This window comes from Columba livia, chromosome 7 (assembly GCF_036013475.1).
Source record: "Columba livia isolate bColLiv1 breed racing homer chromosome 7, bColLiv1.pat.W.v2, whole genome shotgun sequence".
Lineage (NCBI taxonomy): Eukaryota > Metazoa > Chordata > Aves > Columbiformes > Columbidae > Columba > Columba livia.
Genome location: NC_088608.1, coordinates 17,239,751 through 17,259,703, shown reverse-complemented (window position 1 = coordinate 17,259,703; position 19,953 = coordinate 17,239,751). Strand labels below are relative to the sequence as shown.

General features: G+C 61.2%; 3 protein-coding genes across 8 annotated transcripts in view; 1 reads left to right on the top strand and 2 right to left on the bottom strand.

Annotated features, from left to right (window-relative positions):
* Nucleotides 1–5: 5 nt before the first annotated feature.
* TMEM198 (transmembrane protein 198) lies at nt 6–5,381 on the bottom strand. 5 transcript variants are annotated; one of them, XM_065069613.1, is made up of 6 exons: nt 5,227–5,376; nt 3,928–4,086; nt 2,904–3,154; nt 2,237–2,812; nt 1,801–2,009; nt 6–1,378 (listed from the first exon to the last, which is right to left on the bottom strand). In XM_065069613.1, exons 3-6 carry the CDS (start codon nt 3,091–3,093, stop codon nt 1,232–1,234), a joined length of 1,122 nt encoding a protein of 373 aa, XP_064925685.1. In that variant the 5' UTR covers nt 3,094–3,154; nt 3,928–4,086; nt 5,227–5,376; the 3' UTR covers nt 6–1,231. The 5 variants fall into 5 exon arrangements, with proteins under 5 accessions (XP_064925685.1, XP_064925686.1, XP_064925687.1 ...); XM_065069614.1 differs by lacking the exon at nt 3,928–4,086 and having other exon boundaries at nt 5,227–5,381; XM_065069615.1 differs by lacking the exon at nt 3,928–4,086 and having other exon boundaries at nt 1,819–2,009; nt 5,227–5,381.
* Nucleotides 5,382–8,336: 2,955 nt separating this feature from the next.
* On the top strand, nt 8,337–13,621 carry CHPF (chondroitin polymerizing factor). The gene is made up of 4 exons (XM_065070801.1): nt 8,337–8,735; nt 9,952–10,516; nt 10,713–10,895; nt 11,371–13,621. Exons 1-4 carry the CDS (start codon nt 8,425–8,427, stop codon nt 12,631–12,633), a joined length of 2,322 nt encoding a protein of 773 aa, XP_064926873.1. The 5' UTR covers nt 8,337–8,424; the 3' UTR covers nt 12,634–13,621.
* A 3,936-nt stretch (nt 13,622–17,557) lies between these two features.
* Nucleotides 17,558–19,953, bottom strand: part of ASIC4 (acid sensing ion channel subunit family member 4) — a 29,220-nt gene continuing 26,824 nt past the window's right edge. For both annotated transcript variants that reach the window (XM_005498608.4, XM_065070802.1), the window contains exon 10: nt 17,558–19,696. In XM_005498608.4, the coding sequence (XP_005498665.1) occupies nt 19,577–19,696 (120 nt within the window). In that variant the 3' untranslated portion in view covers nt 17,558–19,576. The remainder of the gene's footprint in view (nt 19,697–19,953) is intronic.

Here is a 19,953-nt window from a genome sequence, read left to right as displayed (position 1 = left end):
CGGACTCCGAAAGGCTCTTTACTGTGTGGCTGTGGCCTCAGCAGCATTTGGCACATTTACAAAAGAGACTGAAAAGGGGGACAGCAGCGTGGCGCTGCAGAGATGGGGGCACCTGGCAGAAACGTGCAATTCCTGGGGCAGTGGGGCTGGCTGGGCTGAGGAGGGGCTCCCAAAGCAGGGGGGCACCCTGGTCCAGTCTCACCACCATCCTGCCCGCCTGGCCAAGGGGAAATCCTGGTTCACTCTGTAATAAATTAATACAAATCATAGCAAGAGAGTTATATACAAGACGGGAGCCTCTGCCCGTAGCACCGCTCTGGGGCTCCTGCCCTGTCCTGAGGCTTGGCCCAGCCTCAGCGTTCCCCCTGGCCACTATAAAATCCAGTCGCCAGCAAAACAGCGACAGCTTCTGATGCCACGGGGGTCCCTGCATCCCTGAGGCAGCCCAGCCTCTGCCCAAAGGCTGGATCCAGTGTCTTGTCTCCCATCAAAACACTTTGGGGGGTGCACAAGGCATCACCCCAGGACAGCCACTTCACGGGAACTGCCTGGCCCTGGCAGCCTCTGCCCCAGAACCACCTTGGTCCAGCTCAGGAAAAAGTGGGGAGAGAAGCAGTTCTGTGGGGCAGGGTGGGTGTCTAGGGGAGGGGGACCTTCTGAGGAGGCAGGTTTGGGAAGCACTGCCTGAAAGCTGATCTCAGGGCCGGGGTGGGACAGGGCACACATGCTTGGGGGAGTCCCTGGAGAAGCAAGGGCTGGTGGATCTGCTCTTTGAGGAAGGGATGTGGGACACAGGCACTTGGGGAGTTGCTGGGGAAGGTGCGATGGGGTGGGGACAGGCACAAGGAGCTGCTCTTGGGGAAGGGGGGCTCAAACATGGGGAGGGAGATGTTGGGATGCAGGATGAGTGTGCCCAGGCCATAGGGAAACATGGCAGTAGGGGCACAGGAACCCTCTGCCCCAGTAGAGCTGCTTGCACTATGCGTCCATAGGTGCTGATGTCCACAGTCCTTGGGCTGAGTCCCTGCTGGAGGGCTCCCCCAGCACCTCCAGACCCCGCAGGCAGCCAGGGCTCACCCAGACAAGTCCCGCAAGTCCCCAGGAAGGGTCTCTATCCACAGCCCCAAGGCGCAGGTGGCCACCCCGGGGCCAAGGGCACAGCCCCATCTGTCCTAGGGGGTCTGTCGGAGCAGGCTGGGGTGCTGGTGTCACTCGAGGTCACTGGGTTGGCTTATACCCGCACGGCAGGGCCAGAGCCCGTGGTGAGGGGCACAGTGGAGCTGCAGTCATAGTCCAGGTCCACCACTGCGTGGGTGCTGGCAATGAGGCTGTTCAGGGACGGCCCCGTCTGCCGCTCTCGGAAACTCTGGATGTAGCTCTGCTTGAGAGACAGAGAATAGAAAGTGAGGGGGGCTCTGCTCCTTGCCCGTTCCATCCCATCTCACCTTAAACTCTGCAGAGGCCCCCCAGAAACTGCCCTGTGCAATCCCACCCACCTCAGGAGTCAGGCCCACCAGGGGCTGGCTGCAGCCTCATCCCTGCCCCAGGTGCACGCTTCACACCTTGCCCACCGCCTGTTTTTACTGCAGCCACCGCACTTTTGGCCACCGGTTTACATTTGCTGAAGTGCTCCATGGTGGGCATGTCCCAGCTTAGCACCTCCTGAGCTGCCTGGCCCCAAGATGTCCCAGCACTGTCCCTCAGGGAGCTTGGATGCTGGCTGGCACCTGGGCATCTCTCCACACCCCAGCCCACCCGCAAGGAGAAGGAAGAGCCGCAGAGGCCGGGGAAGATCTCTACCCTGGGCACAGGACTCACGGGGGAGAGCACGTCCCCATCGAAGCGGCGCACAGGATTGGGCTTGCGGCGGTAGGCGGGCTCGGGTGGGTGGGCTTTGTGCTGGTGGGGTGGCGGGTGGTGGGGTCTCCGCTTCTTCTTTTTCTCTTTTCGATCCTCCCGCTGCTTGATGCGCATCAGCTGCACGCGGCGCTGCTGCCGGCTGATGATCACTGCAGGGCAGAAGGGTATGTGAGCACCAGGGAGCACCCCAAAATCCTCCCCACACCCAAACCAGTTCTGGCTTTGCACACCCAGGCCTCCCCTTGCCATTCCATGTCCCAGCATAGTCCCAAATCCCTTATCTGTGCATACAAACGAGGTTCTGAGAACCATACCCAGCCCCCCCACCTCCTGCACCCACCCCATGCCGCATCTATGTCCTCCAGCCCCCATGCACCTTCAGTGTGGGAGTAGCCCTCAGCTGTGACCTTCCACTGGACCAGGACACCCAGTGTGGTGAGGAGCGGCCAGATGCCCAGGATGACCCAGCTGTACCAGCACACGGGGCGAGCAGGAGCCACTTTGATGCGCTCATAGATATACTGCACCAGGAGGAAGAGCTCGATGAAGTAGTCGACAGTGACAGTCATGATGGCGCTGCCGAAGACGGCGGTGGAAAGAGTGGTGAAGAAGCGCTGCCATTGCAGGGTGAGGACGGCAAAGAGCATCCCCACACCCAGGAGCAGTGCAATGGGGATCCACACTGTTGGCGGGTGGTAGAACTGCTCCATCACCACCAGCGTGGCCACTGCCAGCAGCAGCCCCAGGAGCAGCCCCACCATGAAGAGGCCAACGCTGCGCACCAGCATGGTGACCAGTCCACACAGGACCCCGATGCCCAGCCCAATGCCCACCGAGGCCTCCACGCTCAGCTGCGTGTCTAGCACCCGCTCCTTGTAGCACAGCATGAAGATGATGATGGAGCCGAACATCAACCCTGTCAGGAACATAACAGCCTTGAAGCAACGGTAACCTGTGGAGAGAACACTGCAGTCAGGGGCTGGATGGCCAGCACCACCGCATCTCCCCCTTGCCCCACCAGCCACCGGGCTGGCCTGGCTCACCAAAGAAGCAGTAGATGATGCCGAAGAGGCAGCACATGGCGCACACCACCGAGGGCACCACCTGGTAACGACGCTCGATTTCCTGCTGGCAGCTGTGCCCCCAGTCCTGGCCCGGCTCGTGCGGCAGCAGCTTGAACCGCAGCGTCTGCACAGTTGCAGTCATGGCTCTAGGGACTCCCGGGAGAGGCATCAAAATCTCTGCTCCTGCCCCATGGCTCACCGGCAAAGCTGCACCCCAGCACCTGTCCCAGCTGCTGAGAGAGAGAAGGGGGATGGAGGTACCGCCAGTACGTGCCTGGCGGCAATGCCCACCACTCAGCACCCAGCCACCGAAAAACCCACTCCGGCACCTTTGCACCCGGGTGGGAAGGAAGGGGATGAGCGTACAGCCTCATCTGCGGGGGCTGTGGGGGCACAGACTGTCACCCAGAGGATGTCTGCAGGGATGCACTGTCCCCAGGGAGTCCAGCTGCACCCCCTGCAACCTTTGTTGCTGGAACACAGGGTTTTATAATTTCTTTGCAGCTTCAATTTCCTCCCCTTGTCTCTCCAGCGCCCTTTCCCTGCTCCATTAAAGGGAGATTTCCACTACCTGGTATTTTCTGCCTGTGAAGTAATTATGCTCGATAATTAAGTCACCCCTCAGTCTTCTATTTTTATAGGCTAAACAGATTGAGCTCTTAAAGCTTGTACTCCAAGGCATTTTCTCCAATCCTCTAATCATATTTCTGGCTACTTTTCATCCCCGCTCCAGCTTCTAGTGTCCTTGTAAAAACAAAGCGGGCCCCCGTGCTGGATGCAGCCCTCCCGCACTGACCCACGGGGCTGGAGAGGGACCAGCACTGGGTGACATTGTCCCTTACCCAAGGGCTCACTCATAATACTGTGGCCACACTGGGATGCTGAGTAGGCAGTCACTGGGCCCCCCACAGTGCCTACGCAGACGGAGGGGTCATAATCCTCCACAAAGACTGATCCAGCCCCAGCTTAAACCTAATTACAGCAGCTGTCTACCCACTCCCACCTGGAGCCAGTTCCAGCATCGCTTTGCTCCCCTGGCGCCTTTCCAAACTCAGCTGGTTTGGGATGGGTTTATTGTCACTGGTTGTCCTCACGCCAGCGCCAGTCCTTCCAAGTGCCACGTTAAAGCAGCCGTCTCAGGATGGCTCACAAAACCAGAGCACTGGGAAGGGGCAAGGAAGAGGGCAGGGGCTGTGGTCACAGCTCTCTATTGCCCAGCACCTCGCTGCTGCCCACACCGGGCTCCACCAGCACTTCTTCCCCACCACCAGCCTCCTTCTCTCCCTCTGCCTGGAGAAGGAAACACCAGTGAGGGCAAACCCCCCTGGGGAAGCTGAGCACAGCACTTAATCTCGGTGAAGCAGGCGGGCAAGGAGCGGGTAGCTGAGCACTGGGCCCCTGGCTGCCCTGCCTGAGCCCCTGGGGGACGCTAAGCAGGATTGGACTTTAACCGCGCAGTGGGAGAGAGAAATACCGGCCCTGGCTGCCCCGGCCGGGATGGGCAGCACTGTGTGGGGTGCGACCGGGGCTCTGCCAGGCAGCCGTGCCCGGGGGGCTGGAGACAGGGCACGGCACGGCAGCTGGCTACCGCGGGCATGACACGAACGGCTCAGCACGGCTAAGCATGGCCGGCAGCGCAGAGGCTCTGCTCTCTGCCCCTCGACCCACGGCAGGTGGATGCCAGGGCAGCAGGGAAGAGTCGCCTGGAGAACCCATCTCCGGCAGGGCTGTGGGCAGCGTTGCAGGCAGCTGCCGGCGCCCATTGGCGCGGGCACTGTTGCTAGGGGAGCCCAGCGCCTGCTCATTGGCGCCGGGACTTACCCACCTGCTGCCGCCCTCCCCGCACTGCCGGGCTCCCCGCCGCGGCCTGTCCCGGGCCCCCCGCGCTCTCCGGGCACATCCCTGCAGCGGCCCGGGCGCAGCGCTCCGGGCCCGGCCCCGCCGCGGCGCTGCCCCCGCCGCCGCCGCCTCCCGACCGGTCCCGTTGCCCCCCGCCGGGCTGCCGGGCTGCCGAGCTCCGGGCCGGCGGGGCGGGTGGGCGGGCGGGGCGTTGCTAAGCGACGACCGCAAGGGCCGCCGGGGCGCGGGGCCGCTCCGCCCCTCTCTTTGTTCGGGGCGGGGGGCCCGGGGGCGCCCCGCCGGGCCCCGCACGCCCATCCCGGCTACGGCACTCTACTCCTCGAGACAAGGGGCCGGGTCCCCGGTGCCCGAGCCCTTCCCCCGAGGGCCCGGCGCGCCCCCCCGCCTGCCGGACCCCCACGTGCTGTCCCACCCCCTGCAGCCCCGCCCCGCCCGCTCCCACCTGCGCTCCCGGCCCCGCAGCGGCGGCGGCCTCGCGGCGCGCGGCGCTCCCGTTCCCGGCCCCCGCGCATGCTGGCGGCGCGGCCCGCCGCGCGGTGCTGAGCGGACAGCTCCGCCTGACGTCACCGCGCTGCGTCACCGCGCCGGCCAGGGGGTGGGGCCGGATGGGGGCGGGGTCTTCCCAGAAGGGGGCGTGTTTTGGGGCGGGGCTTGCACCAGGCCGTGGGGCGGGGCTTGCACCAGGCGGTGGGGCGGGGCTTGCACCAGGCGGTGGGGCGCGCACCCGTTCGTGCACAGAGTGGAGCAACGGCCCGTGCACTGGCCCGTGCACTGAACCGTGCACTGGTCTAAGCACCCAGATGTGCAGCAGGGCGGCATGGCGTGCACCAGGCCATGCACCGGGCAGTCGGGGCTGTGTGTGCAGTGCGGCGCAGCGTGCGCTGGGCCGTGCCCTGTGTGTGGTGTGCTCGGTGTGCAGCAGCTGCAAAGGCTGCAGGCCCCTAGGCACGGTGCAAAGGGGATGGAGTGGTGTGGAGTGCAGGGGCGCGTGCAGGGGTGTGTGTGTGCAAACCGCAGGGCAGCCGTATCTGGGTTGTGCAGCGGGTTGTGCTGCCGGTCCACGCCTGCCAGCATGCAGAGAGCTGTGGACTTTTTCAAGAGGCTTGTGCCAGGGCCACGGAGACTGAAGTGCCTCTGTTCAGAGGGGGCAGGTGCACACATATAGGGCACCTACAGGGCACACCTATAGAGCATGTATAAGGCACCTATAGTGTCTGTCCACCCATCCCTCTGCAAGTGAGCAGGAGGTGCAAGTGCGGTGGGTAGTGGGAAGACATGGCGCTCTGCAGAGCTCCTGGGAGCTGGCACGTCCCAGATACAGTGCCCAGAACCCTGGGAAAATCCTGGCAGAGAGAAGTCTCTTGGCAGCAGCAGCCGTTCCCCTGGCAGCCCCTTCCCAGCCCCACGCCAATGTCGGGGAGACAAAGGCTGGAGCTGCAGCTGGCAGGGGGCTGCGAAGGGGCTGTTGGAGGAATGGCACTGTTCCCAGCGGCTGTTTCCCCCACAGGATCTGCTGGGGCCAGGCACGGGGGCCCTGGGCTCAGCCTGCACCCTGGCAAAGCCTTGCGGAGGTATTTGCTCTGCCCATAGCTTCATCTCTGTGCAGTTTTCATGAGCTCAGAGCCTTGTTTCTGAAAACTTCAGTACTTTCTCTATCTGTACCTCTATGTAGATACAAACTCAGATCAACAGGGTTTCAGAATGAAACCTCTTTTTATCACTCGCATAAAATCATCATTGTATAAGCTAAATAGTATTAAATATTCCAACTTGTAAATGAAATCAAATACATCTATTTCTGACACGTTTCTCTGCATACAGAAAACAGGCGACTTTGTTTATGATCATGCCTGCTTTTTGGCCTTTGTCCATGGAAAATCTCTGCTCATTTCATACATCTGCATCTTTTCCCTTCTGGCATCTCCTTGTCCCATCACATTCCCTCTGTTTCTCATTTTTATATGTTCTTCATTAAACTGCCGCTCACGTGACCGCCTTTGCTTGTTGCTTGTCTTGGCCTATTCAGGAGAAAAAGGCCTATGAAAATGAGCCGAGTTTGGATGATGGTCCCGTATCTCTGGGGTGAGGGATGCTGCCAACCGCTTCCTGATGAAAACAGGCAGCTTTGTTCCAGAAAATGAAAGAGACCCTGGAGCTGAGCGGGCTCCCGCCTGTTCTCGGTGCCCTGCCATGCTCTGTGGCTGCCAACACTCCCCAGGGCAGGCGGGATGTATTTTGTGGAGAGGGCAGGATGAGCTCCCCACCAACCAGAGTAAATTCAGGTGCACCTGGGAGCCCCAGTGGCTGTGGGGCTGCTGAAAGTGGGACCACAAGCTTGGAACTGGCAGAAAGGCTGGGTCCTCCTCATTGTCCTTATTCAGTAATGCCTGATGCTGAGAAGCCATGTAGGGCTGCTGGCCTTGCAGCTTCTGGGTTGGATTGTTCCCATGCTGGGGGCTCCATGTGTGCAGCAAACTCTGCCCCAAGCTGGTTCCTACAGCTCTTTTTGCCCAGGGCCTCTCTCTGGTGGCCGGTGGGACAGTGGCCCTGTGCTGCAGACAGCTTGTAGGGGGTCAGTGGCCTTGCCCCAGCCAGAAGAGCCCACATCTTCGGTCCTGTTCTAACTCACAGCCACAGACAGGTCCCTGGTGCCGCTGCTGGGGTGTCCTGCCGCTCTGCCAGCCCTCCTCTGCCACCTCACGGTTTGCTGCTCTGCACCCAGAGGTTTATCCAGCGGCCATTTGCCCTCCTGCATACCTGCCCCCTGGGCATCCAGCATACCCTGCTGCCTTTTGCAGCCCGCAGCCCATATTTTGCTGCTCCCGGCTTCAGAGCCATCTACCCACCCACCACCTTTATGGTTGGACTCAATGATCCTGAGGGTCTTTTCCAACCAAAATGATTCTAGGATTCTATGACCACTGGTCAACCCCTGAGGATACTCAGGTAGAGTCCAGTGCCGCTGCCCACGCTTTCCAGACAGCACCCAGGCAGAGAAGGGGAACATGGCACTCCAAGACCACCATGAATTCGGTAGCGCCGTGGTTTGTGCTGTCCCAGGGAGGGAACACAGCATCCCCCCAGCGCCGAGAACAAAGGAGCAGCTGTGCCCCAGCCCCGCGGCTCCCGGCCGGGGAAATCTGCCCTTAAGCCGGCTCAGGCGCCATGTCCCAGCGCCGGACGAATGCGCTTTCTGAGCGGGCAGCCGGGACCGCGGGCGCTGAGCTGCCGCCCCACAGCGCCGGGGCCGAACGCCGTGGCCCGGCCGGTGCCAGGTACCGGGCAGCCCCGCAGCGACGTCTCCTGGACCTCGGCGGAGAGTGGAGCAGAGGTATCGCCGGCCGGCCCCGCTCCCCTGCCCGGCCCCCGCCGCAGCGGGGCGGCTTGCCGAGGCGGGGGGGCACAGAGGGGGGACCCGGCCGCGCGGTCTCCTGGCAACTACATCCCGCCCCCACGCCGCCCCCTGCTCCCCCCACTGCTGCCCGCACCGCCCCGTGACGCAGCGGTGGGAGCGCGGCCCATTGGCCGAGGCGGCCGCCTGCGGTGACGCGCAGCGGGGCGGGGCCAGGGGGTGACACGTCGGACGGCGGCGCCGCCAGCGGGAGCGGCAGCCGGAGCCGCCCCCGGTCCCGTCCCGGCCATGCGGCTGTCGCTGGTGCTGTCGGTGCTGCGGCCCGCCGGGCCGGTAGCTATCGGCGTCTCGCTGGGCTTCACCCTCAGCCTGCTCAGCGTCACCTGGGTGGAGGAGCCCTGCGGGCCGCCGCCGCGCCCCGCCGCCCGCCCGCGCCCCGACGACGGCCCCGCGCCACCCCCCGGCCCCGGCAACACCAACGGTAACGCGGCGCGCAGGCCCAACGCTGTGCCCGCCGGGATGGGCGCCGACAGCTGGGAGCCCCGTGTCGTGCCCTATCGCCCGCCCAGCCCCGGCAGGGCCGCCAAGAAGGCCGTCAGGTGCGGGGGGACGGGACGGGCTGGGGGTGTGTGGGCCCCCGCCGGCGCTCACCGGGCTTTAGATGGGAGTAGCTGCGGCCGACCCTGGGGGTGCCTGGGTGTGGGCGTGTGTCTGCCAGGCCGGTGCTGGGGACTGCCTGCCCTGCCTGCGGGGCTGGTGTTGGGGGGCTGTACAGGTGACCCGACAACGTGTTTCCCCGTTGCCTGCAGCCTCCCTGGGCTGTGGATGGGTTTTTCTCACTGCAAGTATACCTTTCCCTGCTGCTTCCCTTTCTCCCGTTTACGCCCCCGCTTCTCCCTACCCCCCTCTGCCCCTGCTCGCCTCGGGCTCGCCCTGCCCTCTGGGCAAAGGGTGCCCGCTGCAGCACGTGCTGCCGGGCACCCTGCCCCAGCCCCGCTCCTGCCCTGGCAGGGACCCGCCCCGTGGTGGCACCTCCCCACCGAACTCTGAACAGTCCCGTCTGCTCCGGGGCCGGCTGCCGCCCGTCCTGGCGGCCACGGGATGACGGGGAGCAGGCAGTGAAAGGCGCTCCTTGTCCCGGCGAGGCGGTGGGTGGATAGAGGGGGCTGAATGGGGCCAGTGTGTGCCAGGCGGGGGCTGGGGGCTGGCGGCGGGGCGGGTCACTTCCTGCCGCTGCACCGGGCTGGGAGAATTGAAGCTGAAAGCCATTGTGAGGGGGGCAGCTGGGGGCCATGGTGGGGAGGGGACACAGCTGGCCCCGCGCTGGCCTCAGCAACCCAAGTGGGGCCTGGCTTCCCTGGGGGGCGCAGCACGGGCTCTCCTGCCTGCTCAAGAGCAGTGTGTCTGGCAGGGGCAGCAGGAAGGTCCCTCCCGCCTTGGCTGTCCTGGCTGGGACCGGCAGCATGGTTGGGTGCCTGGCAGGTTGTGTCCCTGCTAGAGCTGGGGTGTGCAGCCCTGTTTCCCTCTTTTAGCCATGCGCAACCTTTTGTGAGCCTCTGGTGTGAGCGAGGTTGGCCAGCTCATGGGAAGGGAGGGACACCCATGATCTCAGGTTGGGGGGGATCTCAGCAGAGTTATCTGCTGTGCCTTTGGCCCAGGCATAGTGGCAGCTATGCCGCTGGGGTGATATCTTATGTGTGTATTTGAAGCCTGGGAGCAGTTCTTGCAGCGGAACCGAGGTTGATGCTGTTGGGGAGGGTGCATACCAAGTTGGGGTGCAGTGCCCCAGAGCCAAATGTTCTCTCCCTTCTGCAGGACCCGGTACATCAGCACAGAACTGGGGATGCGACAGCGGCTCTTTGTGGGTGTGCTGACCTCCAAGAGCACACTGAACACACTGGGGGTGGCCGTCAACCGCACACTGGCCCATCGCCTGGAGCGCCTGGTGTACTTCACTGGCACACGGGGCCGCAAGGTGCCCCATGGCATGACGGTGGTGACACACAGTGATGAGCGGCCCATCTGGAACATGTACCAGACCATCAGGTATCTGCTGGACCACTACGTGAATGATTTTGACTGGTTCTTCCTGGTGCAGGACGACACCTACACAGAGGCACACCGCATCGGCCGCCTAGTTGCCCACCTCAGCATTGACACCCATCTCTACATGGGCCGTCCTGAGGAATTCATTGGTGGCGACACTGACCGACGCTACTGCTATGGGGGGTTTGGCTACCTGCTGTCCCGCAGCCTCCTCCTGCTCCTACAGCAGCACCTGGAGAGCTGCCGCAATGACATCCTCAGTGCCCGGCCCGACGAGTGGCTGGGCCGCTGCATCATCGATTACACAGCTGTCAACTGTGCTGAGGAGCACGAGGTAGGTCCTGCAGCAGAGATGGCCTCTGAGAGCTGGACCCTGGCCTGGTGTGTCTGCCTACCTCCCTAGGGGCTCCCAGTTCCTGGGGGGATCAGCCCTTGCACCCTGTCATCCTTTGAGCTTGCTCTGCTGGCAAGCGGTGGGGTGGGAGCACAGGTCGGGGACAGTCATGACCTGTCTCTCCTGGTTCATTCAGGGCCTGCGGTACCACTATTTTGAGCTAGGAAAGAACACGGACCCCGAGCGGGAGATGGACCTTCGTTTCCAGAGCGCCTTCACTGTCCACCCTGTGCTGGATCCCCTCCAGATGTACCGACTGCACAAGTACTTCGCACAGGTGGAGCTTGAGAGGACCTACCAGGAGATCCAGCAGCTCCAGGTGAGACCTGGCTTGGCTAGGAGGGTCTAGGTTACTCCTGTCATCCCTGTGGGCTTTCTGGCTGCTCTGTGTCACCTTCCCATTCCAGTATGTGGGTTTCAGCTGAGCCCATGTGGCTGCAGGGGCAGCATTGCTGTCTGGAGAGCAGCTTTGGACCTGGGTGGGTTGCTGGAGTTGCAGTGGTGGTTCAAGGTGATAGAGGCAGCAGGGTGCTGAAGTCCACCAGCAGTGGCCAAGCAGAGTGGGAGAAGGTGCAGATCCTGCTGATGGAGGTGGCGTGCCACATTTGGGGTGCTGTTAGAAGAAAACCTGAGGTACTGACAGGAGTCAGGCTGAAAGCAGTGTTCTTCAGACACTGCTCTTTGGGCTGGAGTGGCTGATCTCTGAGAAGCTGGTGTGAACTTCCCTGCAGCCAGAGCTGGAAGGCGTACTGGCACCTGCCATGGCTCTTACTCCTCTGTCTCTCCTCTTGCAGTTGGAGATCCAGAACGCCAGCAGCCTGTCCGCTGATGGGGACCATGGTGCCACATGGCCCATTGGCATCCCACCCCCCTTCCAGCCCAAAACCCGCTTTGAGGTGCTGCGCTGGGACTACTTCACAGAGGAGCAGGTCTATGCCTGCATGGATGGTTCCCCCAAATGTGAGCTGCGTGGTGCAGACCTGGCAGATGTGGCTGATGTGGTGGCCACGGCCATGGAGGAACTGAACCGCAAGTACCAGCCGGTGCTGCACGTCCGCAAGCAGCAGCTGGTGAACGGGTACCGGCGCTTTGACCCCACGCGCGGCATGGAGTACACGCTGGACCTTCAGGTGGAGGTGGTCACCCAGAAGGGGCATAGCCGTTCAGTCACCAAGCGTGTGCACCTTGTGCGACCCCTCAGCGAGGTGGAGATAATCCCCATGCCCTACGTGACAGAGGCCAGTCGCATCAATGTCATCCTGCCACTGACGGCCCATGACCGGGACCACGCTGCCCGCTTTTTGGAGGCTTATGCAGCAGCTGCTTTTGAGAGCAGTGAGAATGCAGTGCTCACCTTCCTCTTCATCTATGACCCCTTTGAGGCCCAGCAGGTCACACAGAATGACATCTTCGCCCCTGTGAAGGCCCAAATCACCAAATATGAGCGCAAGTATGCAGAGGTGAAGATCCCATGGATCAGCGTCAAGACAGACGCACCCTCCCAAATCAAGGTCATGGACATAATCTCCAAGAAGCATCCTGTGGACACGCTTTTCTTTGTGGCCAGCGTGGGGACAGAGGTCACCATTGACTTCCTGAACCGCTGCCGGATGAACACCATCAGTAACTGGCAGGTCTTCTTCCCCATCCACTTTCAGGGCTACAACCCTGCCATCGCTTACCACAACCAGGTGCCGCCCCCCACGCTGGACCTGCTGCGGGACGCGGGGCGCTTCGACCGTGATGTCTTCCATGAAGCCTGTTTCTACAACGCTGACTACATGGCAGCACGCACCCGCATGGCAGGTGATGTGCAGGAAAATGAGGACATCCTGGAGACCCTGGACATCTATGACATGTTCATCAAATACTCCAACCTCCATGTCTTCCGTGCTGTGGAGCCCGCCCTGTTGCAGCGCTACCGGCACCAGGCCTGCAACCCCCGGCTCAGTGAGGAGATCTACCACCGCTGCGTGCAGAGCAGCCTGGAGGGCCTAGGCTCTCGCTCCCAGCTGGCCATGGTGCTTTTTGAGCAGGAGCAGGGGAACAGCACCTGAACCTCAGGGTGCGGAGGGACTGGCCCTGCCTTGCCTGCCCTGCCTCTTCTGCTGCCTACATCTGTCTTCCTCTTCCCAGCAGAGCAGGGACCATTGGCACCTGAGCTTGTGACTCTCCCAGCTGGGGCTGCCCAGGCTGGGGTCTGCCAGCCCAGGATGTCCTGCTCTTTCCAGCATGGCTGTGCAGACCCCAGGGTGAGGTGGGGTCAGTGTCGCTGAGCTGTGAGCCAGGACACCCAGATCCTCACCCCACGGCTGCTGGCTGCCAGCCCCATCCCCTGCTCCCACTCCTGCTCCCCAGCTGGGAGGTGATGGGCTGCCCTGTCCCTGCTGTGTCCCCTCAACCAGGGGTACACACAACCCAAGGCTGCCTTGCTGTGGGGCCATGACTGCCGTGGGGCTGGGGGTGACCCCTCACCATTCCCCCAGCACCCCTGCACAGGGCTGTGCCCCTCGCTCCTTTGGAGCATTGACCTAGTTGTGCAGGGGAGGCTGTGTCCCTGTGCCTGCCACAGGCTCAGACGGTGGGATGGGGCACAACCCAACCCAAAAGAGCAATAAGGAGGTTGGTTTTGGGATTTTGCCACTTGGCAACGAGCCAGAGCACTCCTAGCTGGTCAGGGTGGGGGAGTCCTGGACGCCAGGGCTGGTGGGCACAGGGGGTGCCAGAGGGGATCCTGCTGTATTCACAATCCATGAGCTGCTCCCCATGGGAACCGTGACCCAGGCCGCTTCGGCCTTCGCAGTATCGATAGGACGTCGGAGGTCGCAGCCCTCGTACGAGAGCCTCCTGACAGAGGTGAGAGCCCTCCTGGCCACGGGGGATGCGGTGCCCAGCTTGGTGGGCATGGCAGAGGGTTTGGCTGTGCATCTCCTAAGGAGAAAGCGACTGAGGAGCCACACTCTGCTCCTGGTTGGTATTTAATAGTGGGTAGAGGAGGCGGGGGGGGGGGTGAGTTTACACTAATAAAACAGAGAGATGAACCACTGGGTCTGGCTGATTCTTCCCCGGAACATCTCTGGGCATCCCGTGGGGGTCTGTGTGGTGGTAAGTGCTGGCTGCTTGTACAGAACCTGGCTGCAGCTGGTTGGATTGCTTCCTTGCAGAGGTGCTGCTTTGCCCCACCTGCCTACAGCATCCTCTGCCTGGGCTGGGAGATGACTGCCCCTCCTCAGTGAGGCCAGGGGAGCCCATCAGTGTATGGACAGGGCTGGCAGGTGCCAGGCCAAGCAGACACTTGGAAATACCAGCTTCAGCCCCTGGGGCTTGCTGCAGGAGTTCTGCACCTCTCCTGGAGCTGTCCTTCCCCCATGTGCTGTCCCTGTAACAGCCTTTGTGGGCTGTACATGAGTCACAGCAGATCTTGGCCCACGTCAGAGGAGAGGTTGGGTGCCCAAGGGGGGTAAGGTCTGCCCTGCGGCATCTGGGATCTGCTCCAAAGGAAGCTCCTGGGCCAGAAACCACATCTAAGTACTGTGTCGAATCATCACTGCTGGACTGCTGTTGAATTATTACTCTCTGGCTTGGTTTCACCCTTTTTCAGGCTGTTTTCCATCTAGGCTTCTGAATTTCTTGTGTTTTCCAGTTCCCCACTGCCATGGTGCACTGTGGTCCTGCCCTGCTGCACTGTGTCACTCCTATTTGCAGTATGAGAAGCTGAGACTGTGTCCCCTGCCTGTGCTGCCTGCTCCAGGCACGACTTTTGTGGCTTTGCGTGGTCATCACATTTTATGTGTTCATGAAACAGCCATATCAAAGGACATGCCCAAGAAAATTAGCTGAACCTACTCACTGTTGGTTATCAAGGCTGTTAGTGTTCAGTGAAACTCATGGAAAGCCCCTGGGCTCTGTGCCATGCCATGCCCTCCCCTCCCCAAAGGTACCTCATTCCTATATTCCTGCTCCAGTCTTCATAGCTGTGGTGCAGGAGCATGTATGTTTAAATATAATTTTACCGTACTTGAGATGATAACCGTTAGCTTGCTCTGAGTATTTCTGGTTTTGATCTTCCCAGAATGCATCCTTAATTCCCTTTAAATGTGAATCTGGGACAGAGGGAGCGAGGCAGAGGCAGGTGCGTTACAGATACATTTCTCCTCTGAAAAGCAGACCCAGGAGTCGGATGTGATTAGGTGTTAGAACAGTATCCAAATGTTAATAAAGCAAACCAGCTTCAAATCAAGTTGGCTGCGAAAAGAAACCCTGAAGTGTCATTTAATTGTTGCAGGATGGTCTAGATAGAGTTGCTATTGCCTCCTCATCGCTATTTGCCCAGATCGAGTTAGAGCTATTTGCATACTTAACGTTCTGCATTATCAACACCAGCGAAGCCCTCCCTGCTCTGACATACGCAGCAACAAATGACAGCGCTCATGGCACTCCCAGCGTGGTTACTGCTCCCTTTTAAAAGGAGCTGGCAGGGTTTGAAGCTGCTCTGGTATTTCTGAAGTTATTTGCAGCATCAAAACACGCCGAAATCCTGGGAAAGGATGCGCAAAGCTTTGGGAAGGGTTTTGGTGATGAGAGCGGGCTGGCCCTCTTCCCTGGGGCCCTAAATAACCTTCCTGCACCTGGGTGAAGTAAGTGGGCTCACTGGGCAATGGCAGAGACCTGTGATGATGGGGACATGAGCACAATGTGCTCTGGCCTGTGCAGGGCTGGCAGGCGCAGGCAAGGCACAGGGCATGGGACTGGGGCAGTGATGCCTTGAAAGAGGCAGGGAGGAGTGGCCCTCGCCGCTGACGTGAGCGAGTGTGCAGACAGGGACTTTCTGCAATCCCTGGTCATGTTTGACTGGTGCTTCCATACAGCGTGCGGGTTTTTGCACAGATGCGTTTGCAGAGGCAGAGTGGTGAAAAGGCAATTTTCCCAACAGGGCAGGAGAGAATGTGTCTGCTGCCCATAGACTTCCACTTACCTTGAGAAAATTTTCTACAAGCATTATTGGCTCACCATGGCCTTAGAGAAGAACAATGCAAGTTCTTGGGAGTTTTTTAGAAGAGGGCGTGAAGGGCTGGTTCAGAGCCAAGCAGCCTGAAGCACGAGAGGGGCTGGCGGGGCACCCGCCTCCCATCTCCATCCTGCACCATGGCAAGGACTTACACCGGGAAACACCCAAACTGCTGCTCTGCTGTTCTGCCCCCCACCAACTTTATTCCCGCAGCGTGGTCCTGAGGGTGCCTCGCTGCAAGTGCAGCAGTGAGCTTGCGAGTGGCAAAGGCAAAACCTGTTTCTCTAGCCTTGCTCAGGTCACTTCTGGCTGTGCTAAATCCCACAGCAGAGTTACTTCAGCCCTGGCAATGCTCATCAGCTTGATAGCTGATGTTTGGGAGGGTGTAGGAAGCAAGGCTGCGCCAGGAGAGGTCTGGAGGGCAAGGGGAAGCGCAGTGCCCCCTCATCCCTGTATTTATGTTGGGAAAGGGACAGCCATGCCTTGCTATCTGTCTGCAGGAGGAGCTCCACTACCCACAGAGCAGGACCCAACCCCAGCAAACATTTCCTTCCACCTGCAAACGAAGGCAGGAGACACTGTGCTGCTTGAAGAGGAGCAGGCAGAGATGCTGGGCTTTGCCTGTGCCAAATGCCCCGGATCACAGCCAGATGTGCTGCTGAACCTCTCTGGAGGGTGCAGGGAATGGTGGGCTTCAGCCAGGGGCTTTACTGTCTGAGCTGCGGGTAATCGGACCCTTTTGATGAAGCGGGAAACAGCCATTAGCTGCAAGTGCAGGCAGGGCTGCTGCCAATGTGTGCTTGCCCATGGGGCTTTCTCTGCACAGGGATGTCAGTGTACCCAGCTATGCCCAGGGACGTCCCCTCTGGGGACACTCAGCCCCAGCACAAGCAGACTGCAGGAGCCTAAAGCTCTGGGGGGAGAGGCAGGCAGCTTGGCTGGATTTTGATTTTAATTGCCTCCTTGTTTCTTCCAGTCTGTTTGCCCATGGTGAGGAGCCAAGCACTGGAAAGCAAGGGCTGTGTCCCCTGCTTGGTCCTGCTGGCGGACACCACCGGTGTATTTTCCCATCAGGGGGTCATAGGGAAACAGCCAGGAGCAAAGCAAGGAGCTTGGCATGCTCGGGTCATCAGGAGAAGCTGAGGGCCACTCCTTTCTCCAAGTGTTGCCTGTTGCCACCAGCAACTCCAGGCATGAGGCAACGGGGTGGAGGTGACAGCAGCAAGTCTACACGTCCCGTGGCACTTTGGGGCTCACTTCCAGCCCCTGCACTTCCAAGCTGGATGGTTTGTTTTCTCTGAAACGCAGCTTTTCTCTGGGAACAGCTGTAAGTGTGGTGTGTGGTGGTGGAGGTACTGTGGGAAGTGTCCAAGGAGATGCCTGTCTCGTGGGCAGAAGGGATCCTTGCTGGCTGCTCAATCCTGGTGCCCCCTCCCTGGGTCCAGCATGGCATCCCCAAGTTTTGGGGCCAGCTGGCAGCACCCCAATCCCACACACAGCCACAGGAGCTGAGCCTGCCTGGCTTGTCACCTCTGCAGCAACAGGAGCTGTCGCCAGTGCAGCCGGTCATGCTGCAGTCAGGTGTCTGGCATTTGTCCAGAAGGCTGCGCTCATTAAAATTAAGGGCTTGTTTCACTATGGTGGATCCCCTTCTAGTTATGCCCCAGCTATTTCATGTGGCTCATTACAGGCAATTCAAGCAGCACTGGGCTGGGCTGGCACCACTTTGCAGCCCAGTGAGCCCTAGACAGCAGCGGCCCCTTCCCTTGGGAGGACTGGACTCCTGGTGGCCACAGCACTAGGTTTGGGGTTGGCCTTGGGTAGAAGCACGAGGATGCTAAACCTGGGTCCTCCTGCCAGTCGTCATCAGCTCAGCACCATCTGCACCAGGACATCCTGCTCTGCTCACTCCCCTCGGCTCTCTGCCCAGCCCCACAGAGGCGCCCGCCCCAGCCCTCGCAGGTGGCTCCAGACCTACTTGTGCCTCTTTATTAGGGAGTGTTTGTACATTTATAAAACAGTTACATGTCTCTCACGTTCAGCAGCATGAGGGTGTTTGTACTGGCCCTCCCACCGCAGTGCCTGTGCCCACCCTGCTCAGAACTCGCTGCTCCTGCTGGTGGAGGGGCCACAACCTGCATCATCCACCCGCTGCAGGAGACCTTGGTGTAGGGCTGGCTGGCACAGTCATGGCATGTTCCCAAGCTAACACGTGGCACACCTCCAGGGGCACTCCTGCTTGTGGGTCAGTGTGGGGAAACTGGCATGGAGTGCTCTGGAGGGTCTTCCCAGGGAGCACCACTGGCCTGTTCTGCTGGGAGGCTTGCTGTGTCCTCCCTGTGCAGCGGGACATGGGACACCACACAGCCAGGTGTTTGCACTGACGAGGAACATGTTCCCACCCGGGTGCATATTCTGGGGGCCTGTTGGGCTGCACATACCCAGTGTCAGGGCTCCTGAGCACATCACCAGGCTGGTCCTCTGGTCTCTGCCCTGCATCTCCCACATGTGGGGCCTTGGGGGCTGTGAGGGTGATGGCTCCTCCTGAATCTATGGCTTTGGCCACAGCATGGCACAGCCATGCTCCATCTGCGGGCACCGGGGATGGGGACCAAACCGGCAGGGACAGGGGCTTCCTGGGTCAACCCCAGCCTCCCCCAAAGGTCCCAAATTCCTGCCCCAGGGTCCCCCTTTCTGTTGCGGGTGTGTGTTGAGGGGGGCTTTGCCAGCCCACGCCCCCTCCTGAGATATTTTGGGGCGGTTTGCCCTGCGCTGGTGTCTGCTACAGTGGAGGGGGAGGAGGCAATGTCCAGCAGGACAGGGAGAACACTGTGAGTCCTGCCATGGGTCCTGCCACCTCAGGGCGGGTTGGAGGGCTGTGGGTGCCAGTCCTGGCTGAGGGTCCAGCCAGCAGGTCAGGCTGTGGCTGTTCGGGTGGTGCTGGGCACGGGGCACCCTCCTAACCATGTACAGTCTGGGGGAGGCACAGCAGGTGCTCAGCACCCAGGGAGTGGGAGTGTGGCAAGGGGTACGTGCATGGTGCAAAAGAATGGTGACAGGCAGGGGAGCGAGGTCAGGACCCCCTTGTGCTGCCTGAGCTGCACTGGGCAACTGCACCAAGGGATGAGCTGCTTTGGGAAATGCCTGGGCAAGGAGAGGATGGGGAGGGCTGGGGAGGGACATGGTGGCATGGGAGGCAGGAGAGTGGGGAGGCAGTAGGTCTGCAGTGCCACAATGACTGGGGGCTACTAGGGCCAACACTGGAGTGGTGGGGGGTGTCACAGTGCAGGGGTCTGGCTGGAAACAGCAATGGCGGGGCTGCAGCTCTGGCAGGCTGCATGAGGTTGGGGAAGGGCAGGCAGATGTTTTGGGGATGTCACAGTGGTGGTGGTGCCAGGGGTCAGGATGGTGCCATGCAGGTGTGGCTGCAGGTGGGGTGTCCCTGGGCTGGCCAGGGGGGCTGTGCTGTTCAGAGGGGTGCCCTGCAATGCAGCCCGGCCCTGCAGCGGGAAGGTGGGGGGTGAGTGGTCCTTGGGGAGGGAGAGCTGTTCCAAGCACATCTCTCTCCTAGGTGGACTATGCAGGGCAGTGACCCTCCCAAGAGGGACCAGCAGGGGAGGTCTTGGAAGGGCTCACAGGAACTGCAGCTTACCTGCTGCATGCTCTGCATTGCCAGGGCCCCTCTGACCTGTACCCTGCTGCTCCCCCAAACCTCCCCAGCATGCCCATTCCCCTCTGCACCATGTGCTTGAGACAGGACCAAGCCCATGTGCTGGGGGCAAGCGGAGGGGACAGGTGAAAGGGCTGGGGGGCCACTCCAGTGCCATTGCCAAGGCATATCTGGCAGCGTCACCGGGGGAGAATGGTGCAGCTGGTCCCCGTGGTGGCGTGGGGGATGCAGGGGCCTGTGCCCCCAGTGCCGCAATCCCTCTCCATGCAGATGGTGGGCAGGGGGGTGGCAGGGGGCTGCCCACCCCCAGTCCCAAGCTGGCCTAGCAGGCGAAGTCCTCGAAGACGCCCTGGTGAGGATAGTGGTGGCGGTGGTGGTGGTTGGGCAGGATGCCTGCATTGTAGGCACCCTCCACGTGCCGGCCCAGCGTTGCACAGGGGCTCTGTGGGGATGACAGTCAGTGGGGTGGATACAGACCCCATGCACCCTGCTCCCCCCTACTCCAGCACAGCCTGTCCCCAGAAGTGCCCCCCCTGGGGGCACACAGCTCCCTGTCACCCTGGGGCTGCTCCAGCTCTGCAGCCTGAGGTCACCAAATACAGAATCATGCCATCCCTTGCTCTCAGAATGACATCCCTTCCCCCTGGAGGGGACGCTGCCCTGGCCCTGTCCTTGCAGCCCCCAGGGCAGCCCACCCCC